General features: G+C 44.8%; 2 protein-coding genes across 2 annotated transcripts in view; one reads left to right on the forward strand and one right to left on the reverse strand.

Moving 5' to 3' along the window:
* The window catches only part of LOC141126606 (uncharacterized), a 757790-nt gene that overhangs the window by 434395 nt on the left and 304865 nt on the right, over positions 1-18530 (forward strand).
* The window catches only part of LOC141126581 (uncharacterized), a 105303-nt gene continuing 90985 nt past the window's right edge, over positions 4213-18530 (reverse strand). The window contains exon 2 of the mRNA XM_073612500.1: positions 4213-9331. Coding sequence (XP_073468601.1) covers positions 5747-8995 — 3249 coding nt within the window. The 5' untranslated portion in view covers positions 8996-9331 and the 3' untranslated portion in view covers positions 4213-5746. The remainder of the gene's footprint in view (positions 9332-18530) is intronic.

Here is an 18530-nt window from a genome sequence, read left to right on the forward strand (position 1 = left end):
GTGGGAGTATTAGGCCATCCCATGACCTGAAAAATTGTGGCCCCTCCAGCTCCTCCCGGCCCTCCGGTTGTCCCCTTTGAGGTTGAGATCGGACTGGGCCGCCCCATACCCAATGCTCCCCCTGGTATTGAGGGGTACCCGTGCCCGGTTATTCCCCCCCTCCTTCCCCTCCTACCCGCCTCCCCCGCCCCCCCCAACCCCACCCCCTGTAGCTCCACAAATCCTACTTCAAATATGTTTAATTAGCTCGTGTAGCTACTCCACTTATGATTTTTTCATTTTAAATACTGGCCTCCAAGCCTGCTGCTCCCCAGGGGTTGCTGTATCTCCAGTCTTTACCCACCAGCCTGGGATTTCCACCAGAGGCACCTCTAATCGGTTGCAAAATTTTGCTATTTCTTCAGGGAATCTTAGGGTGGCCGATCGCCCATCTTTACTTCCAGTAAGGCAGGCTGGGAAGCCCCAAGAATATTGGACATCGTGTACTTTTAACTGTTCTAGGAGTGGTTTCAATATTCTTCTCCTGGCCAGCGTCTCCGCTGCCAGATCCAGAAATATCTGCAGATTTGTCTCTCCATACTTCACTGGGTAGTTCTTTTTCAAATCATCCTTGATTTTCTCTTTGTCGTTATAGTTGTGAAATCTTGCGATGACATCTCTTGGGACCTCACCTCTTATTTCTGCCGGTTTTCGAATTCTATGTATTCTCTCAAACTTTATCTTCTTAGTATTCTCCGGGGTGTTTACCATCCCTCCAAATATTTCGTCCATTACTCCCTGTAGATCTTCTGTTCCCCCTTGTGGCTCTGGTAGACCCCTGATCCGTAAGTTTTTCCTTCTGCTCCGATTTTCCTGATCTTCCAATCTGTATTGTAAATTCCTCTGCTCTCTTTGTAGCTCTTCCAACTGGGATTTAAGTTCTTTTATCTCTTTTTCTTTTTTATCCATCTTTGTTTCTGCCTCTTCCACTCTTTGCAGCATATAATTCATATCTTCTCGGAGAGAGCCTATTTCCCCTTTTATGGTTACTTCCAATTTTGCGAACATTTCTGCCATTTCACATTTAGTGTGGAGTTTATTTTTTTTTGGGGGGGGGTTCCATTGTTGCCTCTTCTGCTACTTCGCTGCTTCCCGTGTGGATGTCGACCTCGACTATCTGTCGTCTTGTCCCTATCCTTGGGTTGCACTCTGGGGTTTTGTTTTTAGTCCCTTTTTGTTTGCCTGGGCTGTCTTTGCCATTATCCTGCACCATGTACTTTCTGATGGTTCCCGGACTTGCGCTTGTCCTGGGTGGGTTAGCAGTATTAGCAGTCGCCCCCTTCGTAGCTTTGCCTTTCATTTCTTCTTGGTTACTGCTCTTGGATTGGGCGTTTGCTCCCGGACTCCTCCTGTTTTTCAAGACCCCACTCCTGGGTCCAAGGAAGCCCCTACTGCGTTTGTCTCACCTGACCCAGGCTTAGGATATCTACCGGGAAGGGCTTGTAAAACTTATGCGAGATCTCCTGAGTGTCTCCACAGGGCCCTGTTCCTAATAGAATTTAGGAAGTCCAACTTCAGGGTCCCTTATAGATGGAGGACCTAAGTCAATCTGGTCACTGAATGTCAGTTCTGACTGCCCCTGGCTATATTAGCCTCAGTGGTTTGTTTGCTTAATCCGATTGCTATTGCTTAGCAACTGAACAACTGACTGCCTTCCCTTCATTAGTTGGATCCACTTTGTCTAAGGAATTCGGCGCCCTGGTGAATAGTTTTTTGTGTCTAAAATTTTTACCACTCCCTTTTCTGTGTAACACTACCTGGAACCGTGCTGTTTAATGTGGCCTGTCCTCCCACCAAGGGTGCCGCCTCTTTATTATATCAGTCCCTCAGTCTCACAGATATCACAGATATCAATGCCCTAATCCCTTGGCCTTATACTCGCTTTTTGTTACTGTTGCGAATGAGCCCTAAGCTTAGCTTCCTTCGCACCCCTTTAATAGTACCCTTTGGGATAAGGCCAGCTCTGGTCTACTCTCCTCCGCCGGCAATGGTTGCTTTTTATTTTGAAAAGCCGATGACTATAAGTATGGAGAAAAACAAAGTATTAAACCATGTATCGAAAACAGCTTACTTAATTATATTAAGTGTTTGAAAAAAGCCCCTTTCCCTGTTATTACAAATCCTATGGCTTTTGGGGGGATGTTAACTTTTCAAAGCCTAGTCTATAGGTGGAGTAAAGATGAACCTTCAGTGTAGCTTCTACTGTGGCCATTCACAACCCCTTACTAGTACCCCTTGTAACAGGGCCTGCACTGATCCCCCTTCCTCCATGTCGAGGGGTTGTTTTTGTTATATGAGGCAGTAAGATATGAATTTAAATATAATTATACGAGAAGCATCCTACTTAATTAAAGTGAATGTTAAGCGATTGAGTCTTAGTACACTTAGTACAATGATACTTAGTACACTTGTTTTTAGAAATGACACTTAATTTTCTGGGCCAAGATGGACAGATGTCACAAGTATTCCTTGGTAAGTGGAAAAAACAGTTTTTTCCTTTAAACAGTTTAGATTTCAAGATACCAGAGTCCTACTTTTACTCAGGACAGGGAGACTACTCCAATCAGTTTACATCCAAGGCAGTCAGTACTTACATTTCAGAGTGTTATATTTTACTAGCCAATCTCCCCCCTTTGTTCTCCGGTTAGATCTCTGACCAAAAAATCACTGCCTAGAAGTTGTTACATCTCCTGTGGGTTTTAGCACAGAGAACAACCAAAGAGAAAAGAAAAGGCTGCTGATCATAGTAACCCTGCGATCGCCGTCAGTCCCAGAAGCCTGTAGCAACTATTCATAGAAAAAACTTTTGGTTAAGATTCGCCTGCCTCTGTAAATTCATCATCCTCTTCGGGCAATAGACAAATCTATGATATAAGAGAGGATAGCCAAACAGAGATAAAGTATAAACTTGTGTTACTTGCCAGTCTTCATTTGTCGTCCATCCGTTGTTCAAATTTCTTTCCTCTTCTGTCGCCAGTTTTTTCCCCTGGCTAGATAAACAGCACTTACCGCTTCCTACAGTTTCCAGGCTCTCTCCGTTTGTCTTGTAGCTTTTCCACGCTTTCTTGATCCGTTTTGCTGAACGCCTGGTCTTATGTAACTGCAGTCTAAAACACCCCCGTACAGTTTATGGTGGACATAGCAGGCGGGCTTAGGAAAGGTAGCTGGAGGATGGGTGTTTTACACCTGATGTTGCCGCTTCAATCCCTCCAGTGAACCGCTCGGCGTCTCCACGGCAACGGCTTTCACGCCGGAGGAAGAGAGAGAGTGGGGGGGCAGTGGAGTGGTGGATCGGTGATGCAGTGAATCTGCGAGCCAAAAGCCACGCAGATACAGGCAGATGGCCGGGGATACAGCAGCGGGCCAGCCTCGCTAGGAGGAGGGGGGGCGAGCAGTAGACCGGATGAGGAGAGGGACGCAGCGGCCCTAGCTATGCGTGAGCCGGCATCGCAGGGAGGGGATCCCAGGCTTCCTGGGCTTAGCATCACGTCTGGCCAGCCGCCCACATCCATAATGGCGGTACTTCATCTTCCACATGGCTGATACAATTCTCTGTTTCCGTGACACGCTCCCTGAGCTTCTGTAGGTCCTGACTGATCAGGGACACATCGATCTTCACCTCCTCAATCTTGCACGTTAGGGTGCTTTTACAATCCGAGATTGCTTCAAGTACTCTGGCTGTATCATCTGCTGCTGATTCAGAGGAGGAGGACACGTCGGCGCCATTTCCTCCCGGGGTCCCCTTCTCCTTTAGTTGGTATTTGTCGAGTTTAGCAATCGTGACCGTCACCTTTTTTGGAGGCGACATGATGGCAGACGGTGTGGGAGAAGGTAGGCTGTGTTTTTGGGCAGTAAAAGTCAGCTTCAGCCGAAGGATGTGTATAAACGGAAAAATAGTAATAAGGGCAGAAATAGTCAGCAAATAGCACCACATCCCATCATATATATGAAAGAAGCAAAAGGGAGGGGCGGTTGAGAAACAACCCCGGGACTTTTAAGGTGCTTAAATTACAAAATAGATAAAGTAGGGAGACATGTATAATATATCCATAAAAGAATGATAATTTTATTAAGAGTTTTACATTAAAAACAAATGTCATTCTAACATGACACCATCATGTATAAAAAGATGAATACATATATCTCAATGTTCACAACCCCTAATGGGCAATGGGCACGTTTCGCTCATTTAGAGCTTCTTCAGGAGTTTTGGCATGGATTATGGTATGCTCTAAATAATAATGAAAAGAACATAAATGAGACATAATGTTACATGGTTGCAAAATAGGGTTAACAGTCCATAGTCAACAACATAGTACGTAACGGTATATATAAACACTGGATCATACATGAACTAGAGAGACAATCAAAAGAAACAATAATACATAATATGAACAGAAAAACAATAATGATGCATTGATATTCATAGTCTTACCAGGCTGCCGTAAGTTGAAAATAAGTTATGGTAGATAGAAATTGCTTGCTGCAATAGCATGAACAATGCGGAGAATATCTCCTAGGACTCTCATATCATGGGTTCCTGTCTTGATATGGCCACAGAGGGATATAAAATTTGTGTATCCTTAATGGGGGAATAAAGCAAAAATTGGATTATTGAGTATTGGGCAGGGCATCCAAACCAACCAGAGTTTTGTTCATAATATTTTTTTTACCTTTAATAGAATCAACAATCTATTGCTAGAGGTAGAAACCCCTCTCAGCAAGGGAGAAAGGCAATGGCAGGTCAGTGAACTATGAGGAAGCCATAGCCAAAGCTTAGGGAATTGTGCATGGAGAAGATCCTCATAAGCTGCTTCTATATCATGAAAAAGAAAAAAGCTAATTGAAAAAGCTCTTAGGTGCAGTTTCTGTCACAATCAGACATAGCTGCACATAGGGCACTTACTTGTGAAGACCAGAGAGGCATGAAGTGTTGGGAGAGATATAAACTCTCCCTCAGATGGACAGCCTGTGACAGAGGGTTGCGGTGTGTGACCACCTTTATAAACCCTCCATACCGGCGGTGTCTGACATCACCGCCGGGATGCGGACGTACTTTGAGACTACCCAAGGGACGGCTGAATAGGGCATGCAACAGCGCCATTGCCCGACACTGACTGCATCAAAGATCAGCTGTGCGCATGCACGAAGCGGCAAAGTACATTCAAAGCATCTGGGGAGTTTTTGGTCAGTAAAAGTCAACTTCAGTCGAAGGATGTGTATAAACAGAGTTTATCTCAAGCGGAGCTCCCGTATCGCACTCCTCACACCATGCTGGTCCAGGCCACGCCCCCATACACCACATGTTTAGTCAAAGCTCCATAAAAAAGAAAAAGATGAGAATTATGAGGAAAACAGTTTAGTTATCAGTGCTTATCTGAAAAAAAAGGTAAAAAAAAATCACAGGCCTTCTAAGTGTGTGTCTGATAGGCATAAGCACTAAAGTCAGTGCATCTGATCATTACATTCCAGTTTGCTCACAGATTTTGTTTTTTCCTATTTCTAAAGTAGCATTTTATCTTTTCACTTCTTCCCTAGCTTATGGGATGACATTGGGGCTATGAAACGAATGGGACAGCCACAATTCCTTTAATATCCCCCTTCTTCCAGAGTTTCCTCTCTACAAGCTTCTCTGCTGAAGCTAGTGAATTCTCTGGTGATAGATTAGCCCAGAATTAACTGTAAAATCTTTGTCACATTCAGAGCATTAAAATGACTTCTTTCTGGTGTGAACCCTCTGGTGTCTGATAAGGTTTGACTTCTGTGTAAAAGCTTTGCCACATTCAGAACACTGATATGGCTTCTCTCCAGTGTGAACCCTCTGGTGTGTGGTAAGCTTTACCTTGGTTGTAAAAGCTTTGCAACATTCAGAACACTGATATGGCTTCTCTCCAGTGTGAACCCTCTGGTGTGTGATAAGATTTGACTTAGCTGTAAAAGCTTTGCCACATTCAGAACACTGATATGGCTTCTCTCCAGTGTGAATGATTTGGTGTATGATAAGCTCTTCCTTAATTGTAAAAGCTTTGCCACATTCAGAACACTGATATGGCTTCTCTCCAGTGTGAACCCTCTGGTGTGCGTTAAGATGTGACTTATTTATAAAAGCTTTGCCACATTCAGAACACTGATATGGCTTCTCTCCAGTGTGAACCCTCTGGTGTGTGTTAAGATGTGACTTATTTGTAAAAGCTTTGCCACATTCAGAACACTGATATGGCTTCTCTCCAGTGTGAATCCTCTGGTGTGTGATACGCTCTTTCTTGGTTATAAAGGCTTTGCCACATTCAGAACACTGATATGGCTTCTCTCCAGTGTGAACCCTCTGGTGTGCGTTAAGATGTGACTTATTTGTAAAAGCTTTGCCACATTCAGAACACTGATATGGCTTCTCTCCAGTGTGAACCCTCTGGTGTCCGATTAGGGTTGACTTCTGTGTAAAAGCTTTGCCACATTCAGAACACTGATATGGCTTCTCTCCAGTGTGAACCCTCTGGTGTGTGGTAAGCTTTACCTTGGTTGTAAAAGCTTTGCAACATTCAGAACACTGATATGGCTTCTCTCCAGTGTGAACCCTCTGGTGTGTGATAAGATTTGACTTAGCTGTAAAAGCTTTGCCACATTCAGAACACTGATATGGCTTCTCTCCAGTGTGAATCATTTGGTGTATGATAAGCTCTTCCTTAATTGTAAAAGCTTTGCCACATTCAGAACACTGATATGGCTTCTCTCCAGTGTGAACCCTCTGGTGTGCGTTAAGATGTGACTTATTTATAAAAGCTTTGCCACATTCAGAACACTGATATGGCTTCTCTCCAGTGTGAACCCTCTGGTGTGTGTTAAGATGTGACTTATTTGTAAAAGCTTTGCCACATTCAGAACACTGATATGGCTTCTCTCCAGTGTGAATCCTCTGGTGTGTGATACGCTCTTTCTTGGTTATAAAGGCTTTGCCACATTCAGAACACTGATATGGCTTCTCTCCAGTGTGAACCCTCTGGTGTGCGTTAAGATGTGACTTATTTATAAAAGCTTTGCCACATTCAGAACACTGATATGGCTTCTCTCCAGTGTGAACCCTCTGGTGTGTGTTAAGATGTGACTTATTTGTAAAAGCTTTGCCACATTCAGAACACTGATATGGCTTCTCTCCAGTGTGAACCCTCTGGTGTGTGTTAAGATGTGACTTATTTGTAAAAGCTTTGCCACATTCAGAACACTGATATGGCTTCTCTCCAGTGTGAACCCTCTGGTGTGTGGTAAGCTTTACCTTGGTTGTAAAAGCTTTGCAACATTCAGAACACTGATATGGCTTCTCCCCAGTGTGAACCCTCTGGTGTGTGATAAGATTTGACTTAGCTGTAAAAGCTTTGCCACATTCAGAACACTGATATGGCTTCTCTCCAGTGTGAATCATTTGGTGTATGATAAGCTCTTCCTTGGTTGTAAAAGCTTTGCAACATTCAGAACACTGATATGGCTTCTCTCCAGTGTGAAACTTCTGGTGTTTGATAAGATTTAACTTAATTGTAAAAGCTTTGCCACATTCAGAACACTGATATGGCTTCTCTCCAGTGTGAACCCTCTGGTGTGCGTTAAGATGTGACTTATTTATAAAAGCTTTGCCACATTCAGAACACTGATATGGCTTCTCTCCAGTGTGAACCCTCTGGTGTGTGTTAAGATGTGACTTATTTGTAAAAGCTTTGCCACATTCAGAACACTGATATGGCTTCTCTCCAGTGTGAATCCTCTGGTGTGTGATACGCTCTTTCTTAGTTATAAAGGCTTTGCCACATTCAGAACACTGATATGGCTTCTCTCCAGTGTGAACCCTCTGGTGTGTGTTAAGATGTGACTTATTTGTAAAAGCTTTGCCACATTCAGAACACTGATATGGCTTCTCTCCAGTGTGAATCCTCTGGTGTGTGATACGCTCTTTCTTAGTTATAAAGGCTTTGCCACATTCAGAACACTGATATGGCTTCTCTCCAGTGTGAACCCTCTGGTGTGTGATAAGTTTTGACTTAATTGTAAAAGCTTTGCCACATTCAGAACACTGATATGGCTTCTCTCCAGTGTGAACCCTCTGGTGTGCGTTAAGATGTGACTTATTTATAAAAGCTTTGCCACATTCAGAACACTGATATGGCTTCTCTCCAGTGTGAATCCTCTGGTGTGTGATACGCTCTTTCTTGGTTATAAAGGCTTTGCCACATTCAGAACACTGATATGGCTTCTCTCCAGTGTGAACCCTCTGGTGTGCGTTAAGATGTGACTTATTTGTAAAAGCTTTGCCACATTCAGAACACTGATATGGCTTCTCTCCAGTGTGAACCCTCTGGTGTGCGTTAAGATGTGACTTATTTATAAAAGCTTTGCCACATTCAGAACACTGATATGGCTTCTCTCCAGTGTGAATCCTCTGGTGTGTGATACGCTCTTTCTTGGTTATAAAGGCTTTGCCACATTCAGAACACTGATATGGCTTCTCTCCAGTGTGAACCCTCTGGTGTGTGATAAGTTTTGACTTAATTGTAAAAGCTTTGCCACATTCAGAACACTGATATGGCTTCTCTCCAGTGTGAACCCTCTGGTGTGTGATAAGCTCTTTCTTGGTTATAAAAGCTTTACCACATTCAGAACACTGATGTGGCTTCTCTCCAGTGTGAACCCTCTGGTGTGTGATAAGATTTGACTTAATTGTAAAAGCTTTGCCACATTCAGAACACTGATATGGCTTCTCTCTGGTGTGGACCAGCTGGTGTGGGATAAGCTCTGCCTTGGTTGTAAAAGCTTTGCAACATTCTGAACACTGATATGGCTTCTCTACAGTATGGACCCTCTGGTCTCTGAAAAGTTTTGACTTCAATGCAAAAGTTTTATCACATTCAGAACACTGACATGGTTTCTCTTCAGTGTTGACCTTCTGGTGTGTGATACATTTTGTCTCCATTGTAAAACCTTTGTCACGTTCCAAACAAGAAATATCTTCTAAAAAAATGTCTCTTATATATTCATGGGTTGGACTTTACTGTAAAGCCAAAGTTACTTCCAGAGAGCTGAAATGCTTTCTCTCCTGTTGTCCTCTGAGGATGGATCATTGTTGAAGGGGATCCAAAACATTTATGACATTTAGAACATGGATATATCTTGTCTTGTGTCCTGCGTGAATCCTTCAGTGAATTGCAATAAAGACTTTCAGTCACTTATAACACCCATATGGCTTGTTTCCCATGTGAGTTTTATTGATGAAGACCAACATGACCAAAAACTTGGTTCATCAATCCACCTGTAGAGAAAAAAAATAGAAGTCAGAATTCTATAAAAAGGGTTTAATAAAGTTGCTTCCTTTTTTGACATTTATTTATTATTACCTGCTTCCCGCTCGGACTATTGTAATATGACAGCCAAGCAGGAAACCTATAGTTCTGGGAGAACAGATCTTATGTGGCTCCGCATGGCCAAGCTCCAGCGCAATCTGTTACTCGTTGTGTTCACTGGACACAGCAGGTGACTGATCTGTGTACCGGCCCCGCTACCAATCAAAGAGGATCACATGACAATTGTAAACAATGAATGGCTTCTAGCAATGAAATGCACTGCTATAAGCAATCATAGTGTGTAAAAAAAAAAACCTGATTACCACCCCAGAGTAGTACAATGTAACCATGGTAGTACTGTATTGCTTTGGTCACAGTATGTATGTAAAAAAAATATATATTTAAAAAAAATGTTAAAAAAATACTTCTTGACTTTTTACATTTATTTTTTATTTACTGTCACCAGTCAGTGTCCCTGCTGTCCTCCACACCAGTTACAATACCTGACCGCGAGAATGTGTTTCCAGTGCGATCTCATCACACTGGTTCTTGGTGACAGGGTACTGTGCATCTCGCGCTGGCGCGCTCATCGGGAAAAGAAAACTGTGTCTTTTCCTTTCCCGATGAGCGACAAGCATTGCTGACAGGTGTCTGGTATGAATCATGAGGGGGAACGCCGCGCCAAATTTTTATTAAAAAACCAGCATGGGTTCCCCTCCAGGGGCATACCAGGCCCTTAGGTCTGGTATGGATTTTAAGGGGAACCCCCTACGCTGCAAAAATGGCGTGGGGGTCCCCCCAAAATCCATACCAGACCCTAATCCGAACATGCAGCCCGGCCGGTCAGGAAAGGGGGTGGGGACGAGCAAGTGCCCCCCCCTCCTGAACCATACCAGGCTGCATGCCCTCAACATGGGCGAATGGGTGCTTTGGGGCAGGAGGGTGCCCTGCGGCCCTCCCCACCCCAAAGCACCTTGTCCCTATGTTGGTGAGAACAAGGGCCTCTTCCCAACAACCCTGGCTGTTGGTTGTCGGGGTCTGTGGGCGGAGGGCTTATCAGAATCCGGGAGCCCCCTTTAATAAGGGGGCCCCCAGATCCTGGCTCCCCGCCCTATGTGAATGAGTATGGGGTACATCGTACCCCTACCCATTCACCTAGGAGGAAAAGTGTCAATAAAATAAAAACACACTAGACAGGTTTTGAAAGTAATTTATTAGGCAGCTCCGGGGGGTCTTCTTCCAACTTCTCCGCTCTCTCCGGCCTCTTCTGCCGGTGTCCGGTTCTTCTCCCGCTCTCCGGTTGTTCTGCCGGGCTCCTCCGCTATCTTCTGCTCTTTTGCCGCTCTTTTGCTAGCGGTGGCCCGGTCTTCTCCGTCGTCTTGTTCCCTCTTCTCTTCCTCCAATGTTGACACTTCACTCTCTCCCGCTGTAATGCTTTGTGCGAAGTGCGCAACGACTTATATAGGCATGGGGGGTGTTCACCGGGTAATGTCACCCGGTGACCCCGCCCCCTTATGATGTCACAGTCCCATCATGCCCCTGAATGTGACGTCATAAGGGGGGTCACTGGACACCGGGAGAAGAGGCCAGAGAGCGGGAGAAGAACCGGACACCGGGAGAAGAGGCCGGAGAGCGCGGAGAAGTCAGAAGAAGACCCCTGAAGTCGGAAGAAGACCCCCGGAGCTGCCTAATAAAACTCTTTCAAAACCTGTCTAGTCTGTTTTTATTTTATTGATACTTTTCCCCCCAGGTGAATGGGTAGGGGTACGATGTACCCCATACTCATTCATATAGGGCGGGGGGCCAGGATCTGGGGGCCCCCTTATTAAAGGGGGCTCCCGGATTCTGATAAGCCCTCCGCTAACAGACCCTGACAACCAATGGCCAGGTTTGTCGGGAAGAGGCTCTTGTCCTCATCAACATGGGGACAAGGTGCTTTGGGGTGAGGGGGCCGCAGGGTGCCCCCCTGCCCCAAAGCACCCACCCCCCATGTTGAGGGCATGCTGCCTGGTATGGTTCAGGAGGGGGGGTGCTTGCTTGTCCCCACCCCTTTTCCTGACCGGCCGGGCTGCGTGCTCAGATAAGGGTCTGGTATGGATTTTGGGGGGACCCCATGCCATTTTTGCAGTGTAGGGGGTTCCCCTTAAAATCCATACCAGACCTAAGGGCCTGGTATGCCCCTGGAGGGGAATCCATGCCAGTTTTTTATTTAAAATTTGGCGCGGCGTTCCCCCTCATGATTCATAACAGACACCTGTCAGCAATGCTTGTCGCTCATCGGGAAAGAAAAAAACCTTTCCCGATGAGCGAGCCAGCTCAGTGCTGGCTCCCGCGACAGGGCTCGCAGGTGTCAAATCTCGCCGAAAAAAGTGGCGAGATTGACACAATATAGCGGTCACCTACTGTATATGATGATGCTGTACTGCACTGGGGACAATAAATAATAAAAAAAATCCAAAATATTGTAACAAAAAAATTACTTCATAAAACCTGCCATGCCTCTTACTAAATACCTTGGAATGTCTACTTTACAAAAAGGGTTTGGGGGGTATTTGTGCCGTTCTGACATTTTAGGGCCTCAAAAAATTAGATTGACCATCATTACATCAGGACTGATCGATTTTCAGATATATATCCCAGTTTGTGGACTCTATAACTTCCTTACAGACTAAATCATATACACGTATTTAGGATATTTTCACCAAAGAAATGTAGCAGAATACATTTTGGCCTAATTTTATGAAGAATAATTATTTATTTGCAGAATTTCATAATAGAAACGAAGAAGGTGAAGGTGTTAAAGAGTTTAAAGGGCTAAAGGGTTTTCAGGGATCACCTAAAGACAGAGTAGAAGATAATCAGACAGATTTAGGTAGAGAGTTCCAGAGGATGGGAGGGGCCCTAAAGAAGTCCTGGGAGGTGACCATAGGAGTAGGTGACGTAAGAGCTAGAGTGTAGGAGGTCTTGTGAGGAATGAAGAGAACGGTTTGGTTGGTATTTTGGGACTAGGTTGGTGCTGTAGCTGGGGGCAGAGTTGTGGAAGGCTTTGTAAGATGTTGTTTTTGTAATAGGTAAGGGATTGTCAAACAAAAGATTTCACCTGGCATGATTGCACCTGTGACAGGTAGGAGAGGTTGTGGGGAAAATTTTGTGCAAAAGTGGGGACTGTATACCATCTGGTCAAATGTTTATATCCGGACTCCTGGACAGTGCTGGAAAAGGTGGATTTGTGAGCAAAGAATAGGATATGATCTCTTTCTGTCTGGGTGAACGTGTGACCCAAATCTCTTCCCATGTCAGAAGGATTGGAGTTGTGAAATCTTCGTTTTGTTTGGTAAGGAAGTGATGATATGGAAATTGTGTGACCTGTTGGCTGACTTCATCTTTATTCAGGCATCATGCAGGAATGCATCGTCACCTGACCTGGCTGTAATGCTCATTAATAATTGTCTCAATGGGGCGTGTCCGGACGTGCAGCTGGAAAGACGTGCGAGTGCTGAGCTCCTCATACCAAGCACCAATCCAACACCATCCGCTGCCCTTCTATGCATTAACGGGGCCACAGATCATTTACATCTGTTCCTGGACCCCTCCTGCTCCAATCCCGGTGATCATTTGAGACTTTAACCACCTGGATCCACTTCTAAACCGTGGTTATCTCCACGCTGCCGTGGCCCTCCACCATCTTGAGGCCTACGGATCATCCGGCGTTTCCTACAGCCTACAGCCACGATCTGTGAGGCAAACAAACATCCCACACCCACCAAACGGCCGATTCACCTCCGGAAGAAACAGGACAGACCTTCAGCTCAGAGAAATCACCAGAAGTCCCCTGACAACAAGCTCCGGCATCCTGCGGCCTGCCGTCCTACGGCCTCAGCTACAGGCACTCTCCCAGGGCGCAGTGAGTAATACAATATACATACCCTTTCACAGTCGAGTCCCCCAGAAGTGTCTGTCTCTTTGGGATCCTATCCCTGTTCTTAACAGAATGTTTTTTTTGGCCTCAATAGAGCAGAACTCACTCACTCGGCGGCCATCCCTTAGGAAAGCCCGCGGCTTCAGCCTACCTTTGGAGGACGGTGGCCATCTTGCTACTCCAGGGACACCCTGCCTCATTCACTTCCACTTCTTCTAATGCATGGCTAACCTCCTTTCCTCAAAGCTTGGTGAACCACCTGAATTATCACTCACCCCCAGCAATTACACAAGTCTCAGATACCTGTCAGCCCTGCGACACATTCTCTACTGAACCGACATCAAGCCTTTAAAGGGACATTCCCCCCCTACAATTAAAATTAGATTAAATGACACTAATTCTTTTGCTCATACCCTCAAAGAGCAAAACACTGGACATATAAGGCATCTGATCATGGCAGACATGCAAGACTGGGGCTCTGTCTCTCGCCATTTCTCCAAGACCCCCGCTGACTAATCTATTGCTTCAATATACACTGGAGTCACCTTCTCAGCTTTCCGTGGTGGCCGCACACCCCATGGGCAAAATTGGGGACCAAAAACACAATTACTCAGCAACCCTTAAGCCTCAGACCTCTTCTATGATGGATCACTTTTTAAGTAGACCGTCATCCGCTGCTTCGGGAGCCCTTGAAGGCACACAGACCACATCGGAGCAATCAGAACTAAGCTCAGGTACTCTTTTTGACATTACCCCCACTCCTACATCAGGACCCCCCCCCCCCGCTGACAGCGGAAGGTTTAGATGCTAAATTACACTCCCTGCTCCAGGCTATTACCCACAACATCGCACAAGAAGTGGGAAAACTAGCCAAAGAATTAAGAGGGGAAATCGACCGACTAGGAGAACGCACCGATTCCCTAGAATATAAATTCGATGAGATGATGCAGTATGTACAGGTGCACAAAAAAAACTCACAATCACCCAACTCCAGGCCCAGCAAGAAGACCTGGAAAACAGAGAATGCAGGCAAAACTTGAGATTCAGAGGTATTCCTGAGGCTGTGGAGGATAGAGACCTCCGTTCCTACCTCTTAAGCCTTTTCAATGTGGTTGCCCCCAACATCCCTGACATAGACTGGTGTTTGGACAGGGCTCACAGGTCACTTGCCCCTAAACCTCCAGCAGGGGCTAACCCCAGGGATTTGATTGTCTGGTTCCACTACTATGATAGTAAGGAAGCTCTGACCTTGGCAACCCGCAACCAATCCAGAATTGAATTCAAGGGATCCAAGATCCAAATCTTTAGTGATCTCTCACCTATTACTCTAGCTAGAAGGAGAAATCTTCGCCCTCTAATCCTGCATCTTCAATCCCACAAAGTAATGTATCGATGGGGTTTTACCCTTTCGCCTCTCTGCATCCTGGGATGGCATACAATACTCCCTAAGTGATCTGAAGGGGAGTGACACCTTTCTGCGTAACTTGGGTATACCACCCCTACCTGACGAGGACCCTCCACCTCTCCCAGCTACTCCTAAACCACCGATGGCTCCGAGTCGCATTTGGACCCCGGTGAGACAGAAACCAACCAAGTCAAATTTCACACCCCAGGAGCGCCGTGCCTCAAGACTTCCAACCTGTACGCCCTTTCCACTGGCTAAAGCTGAGTATACCATTTCATTTGACCCCCAGTTACTGTGTTTTTTGAGTGGTCAACAACCCTTTAGTGGGTTCATACACCCCCTGGCCCGGGGTGCACGGCTTGTATACTACAGCTGCCCTGGTTTAACGGTTTGTTAACAGTTCATTTTTTGATTTTGGATTCCGGGCAACTTTTACTTTGGAGAGTGGTGGGAGACCCCCCGGTCCCTATGTTCGGAGGTCCCAATGCTCCTTCTCCTGACCCACGGCTCAGACATGGGCTTCCTGGTAGCATCCGGCCTTCCAGGTTTCTACTTGATGAACAGTGAGGTTTTTTTTCTTCTTTTCATTTTCTTTTTGCCTTTTATTTTTTGTCTTCTTCAGTTTGTTTTTTTCCTCAGGTTTCTTTTTTTCTTAACCTGGGGCTGCTAATTTTCATAGAGTCAATATCACTCAGTCACTTTGCTACCACTGTTGCACATGTTCCTATGATATTTGATATGTATTTCATTTATAATGTACCATGGAATCCTTCCCCTATTGTATGCTGTATAAAGTATCTAATGCTTTTTCTTTTGTCTAAGTTGTTATGGCACTGAAATTCCTGATGTATAATGTTAAACTTAAAAAAGATGGCTGGCTTTGAAGGAGTTTAAAGCTTCCAAAGCAGACATAATCCTAGTTCAGGAGACTCATTTCTGCCCTGGGGAATCCCTCAAATTCGCTGGCAAGCACTTTCCAACATCTTTTCTTGACTTCCGATCCGTCTGGAAAGGCGGGCGTATCAATTTTGATTAACCGATTTTGCCCTCTATGAGTCAAATCTTCCTACCTGGACCCCAGGGCAGATTTATTATCCTAGAATGCTCATTTATCACTCAATCCCTCACTATTGTCAATGTTTATGCTCCCAACTCTGATCAGAATAGCTTCCTATCCTCCATGTTTGACACTATAGACAAATTCTCCCAACCCTCTATGGTGATCGGAGGAGATTTCAACGTGACTATGTCCCCTGACAAAGATAGACGTACATTATTACCATCGACTTCACCTTCCAAAACCAACCGCCTCTCTAAATCAATTCATAAACTAATAAGAGCTAAAAATCTCCTGGACATTTGGACGATTAAACACTCCATCCACAAACAATACACGTTTTATTTGCACCCCCACAAACTCTATTCTAGACTAGATCACTTTTTCATTTCCCATAACATGGTCAGACCATTCCTCCGTCCATCTTGACATTCACCTCTCCTCTGCTTCCCCTAAAACCTGTCACTGGATACTTAATGAGATGTTTCTTCGCACCCCTGAACCTAAAGACTTCCTGTGTAGTGGCCTAATGGAATATTTTCAACTTAACGTGGGTACGGTCTTGGAGCCCTCCACTCGGTGGGAGGCACATAAAGCCGTTTTCTGGGGACAATGTATAGCTATAGGTTCCCGTCTTAAAAAAGAAACAGCATTCCAATACTCGTCTATCATGTCTAAACTTTGATCGGCTGAGAAACTATTGTTAACTTCCCCCACAGTGGCTGGACTCCGGACTGTAGTGTCATTAAGAAACCAACTTAGATCCCTGACGATGAGCAAAATTGATAAATCCCTTCTATGGTCCAAGCAGAAATTCTACGAATATTCAAATAAACCCCATAAAATGTTGGTAAACAAGTTGAAACCTCGTCCCTTTCAGTCTTACCCTGACTTTCTCAGACAAACTGACGGAACTCCCACCTATTGCCCCTTTACTATGTCTAAACTTTTTGGAGAATTTTATCAACAATTATATAATTGTCTAAGGAAAGATCCTAAGTATAGTTTCACACAAGAGAATTTTGATCTATTCTTTGAACACCTGCAGCTACCAAAACTTTTACCCGAACACCTTGCATCCCTGAATTCGGCAATTACGCCCAAAGAGTTTTAAGAGGTAGTTAAACATCTTCCCACCCAGAAAGCCCCTGGTCCGGACAGTCTACCCTACTCTTATTATAAAACCTTCCTACCAATTCTAAGACCCCATATGATTTCTCGATATGCTTCACTATTCAAAGGGACTATACCACACCCACAATTTCTTCATGCCCATAATCCGTGATCCCGAAACCTGGCAAAGATCCCTCCCTTCCTGATAACTATAGGCCCATTGCATTACTTAATTCAGACTACAAGATATTCACAAAAGGGCTGTCTAATAGGCTATGCCATTTAATCCCTAGACTTATACATAAGGATCAGGTGGGCTTTGTACAAGCCAGACATGCAGGAGACAATACGAGATGTACTGTTGACCTCATAGATCTAATAAACAAGACATCCCACCCAGCCATAGTCTTAAGTCTGGATGCGCAAAAAGCCTTTGACCGGCTTAGCTGGCCATATCTGTTTGCTACCCTCTCCAACCATGGATTTGAAGGTCCTTTCATAACAGCCCTGAGTGCTCTTTATTCCTGTCCTTCATCCCAAGTTCAATTAGCTTCTTACTTATCATCCTCTTTCTCGTTAAGTAATGGGACCAGAAAGGGATGCCTTTTATCCCCCCTCCTTTTCATTATTTGTCTAGAACCCCTAGCTGCAGCTATCTGCATCCACCCTGATATACAGGGAGTTCTGCTACGCCAAAAAGAGTATAAGCTGTCCTTGTTTGCAGATGATGTCCTTTTGACTCTAACCAGGCCTCATATCTCTCTCCCTAATCTTATAGCCTTGTTGAAGGACTTCAGCTCTATATCCAGATATAAAATCAATACAAGTAAAAGAGAAGCTCTACCTCTACACATTCAGCCTTCAGATCTCACCATTCTCAAACAAAACTACTCTTTTCATTGGTGTCCAGACTCCCTTAAATATCTAGTTGTAAACATAACCTCCTCGTACTCAACTTTGTATCAAGCTAACTATCCCCCACTCTTTCGGGACATTGACTGGCTCTTGCGACAAAGGGATATTTATCCCAATTTTCTTTTTGGCCGCATCAATGTCCTAAAGATGTCTATAATGCCAAGACTCCTTTACCTATTTGACACACTCCCGATTTCTATTCCTATGTCACAACTTAAAGCCATGCAGAGAACATTTCTTAACTTCATCTGGCACTATAAAGCACACAGGATCGTGAGCCCAGTAATGTTTGCCCCCAAGTCACGGGGCGGGTTGGGAGCCCCAGATCTTATTAAATATTATTTTGCTACACATCTTAAAACAATTATCACTTGGTCCTCCAGAATGGCATCCAACATATGGGCAGAGATTGAAATGAGCATCACTAGACTGGTACATCCCTGTGCCATGATCTGGGCGGATCTACACTCTTCAATGTGCCAACTTAGAAACATATGCCTAGGCCCAATATTATTCTCCCGTCAGTTCTCTCTCGCATCCCCGTGTCCCCCGCTGTTAAATGTGCTGTTCAATCCCGATATCCCTGACAGCCTATCATACAATCGAATGCTTCCATGGACACAGGCAGGCATTTTCCAGCTTTGAAACATTGTGCATCCCCTTACTCCTACATTTTTACACTTTAAAGAATTGCAAAAGAAATACCAGATCCCTAAACAATTATTCTACTCTTACCTCCAGATTAGACACTACTTGGCC

The sequence above is a fragment of the Aquarana catesbeiana genome, linkage group LG02 (assembly GCF_042186555.1).
Source record: "Aquarana catesbeiana isolate 2022-GZ linkage group LG02, ASM4218655v1, whole genome shotgun sequence".
In the NCBI taxonomy this organism is placed as follows: domain Eukaryota; kingdom Metazoa; phylum Chordata; class Amphibia; order Anura; family Ranidae; genus Aquarana; species Aquarana catesbeiana.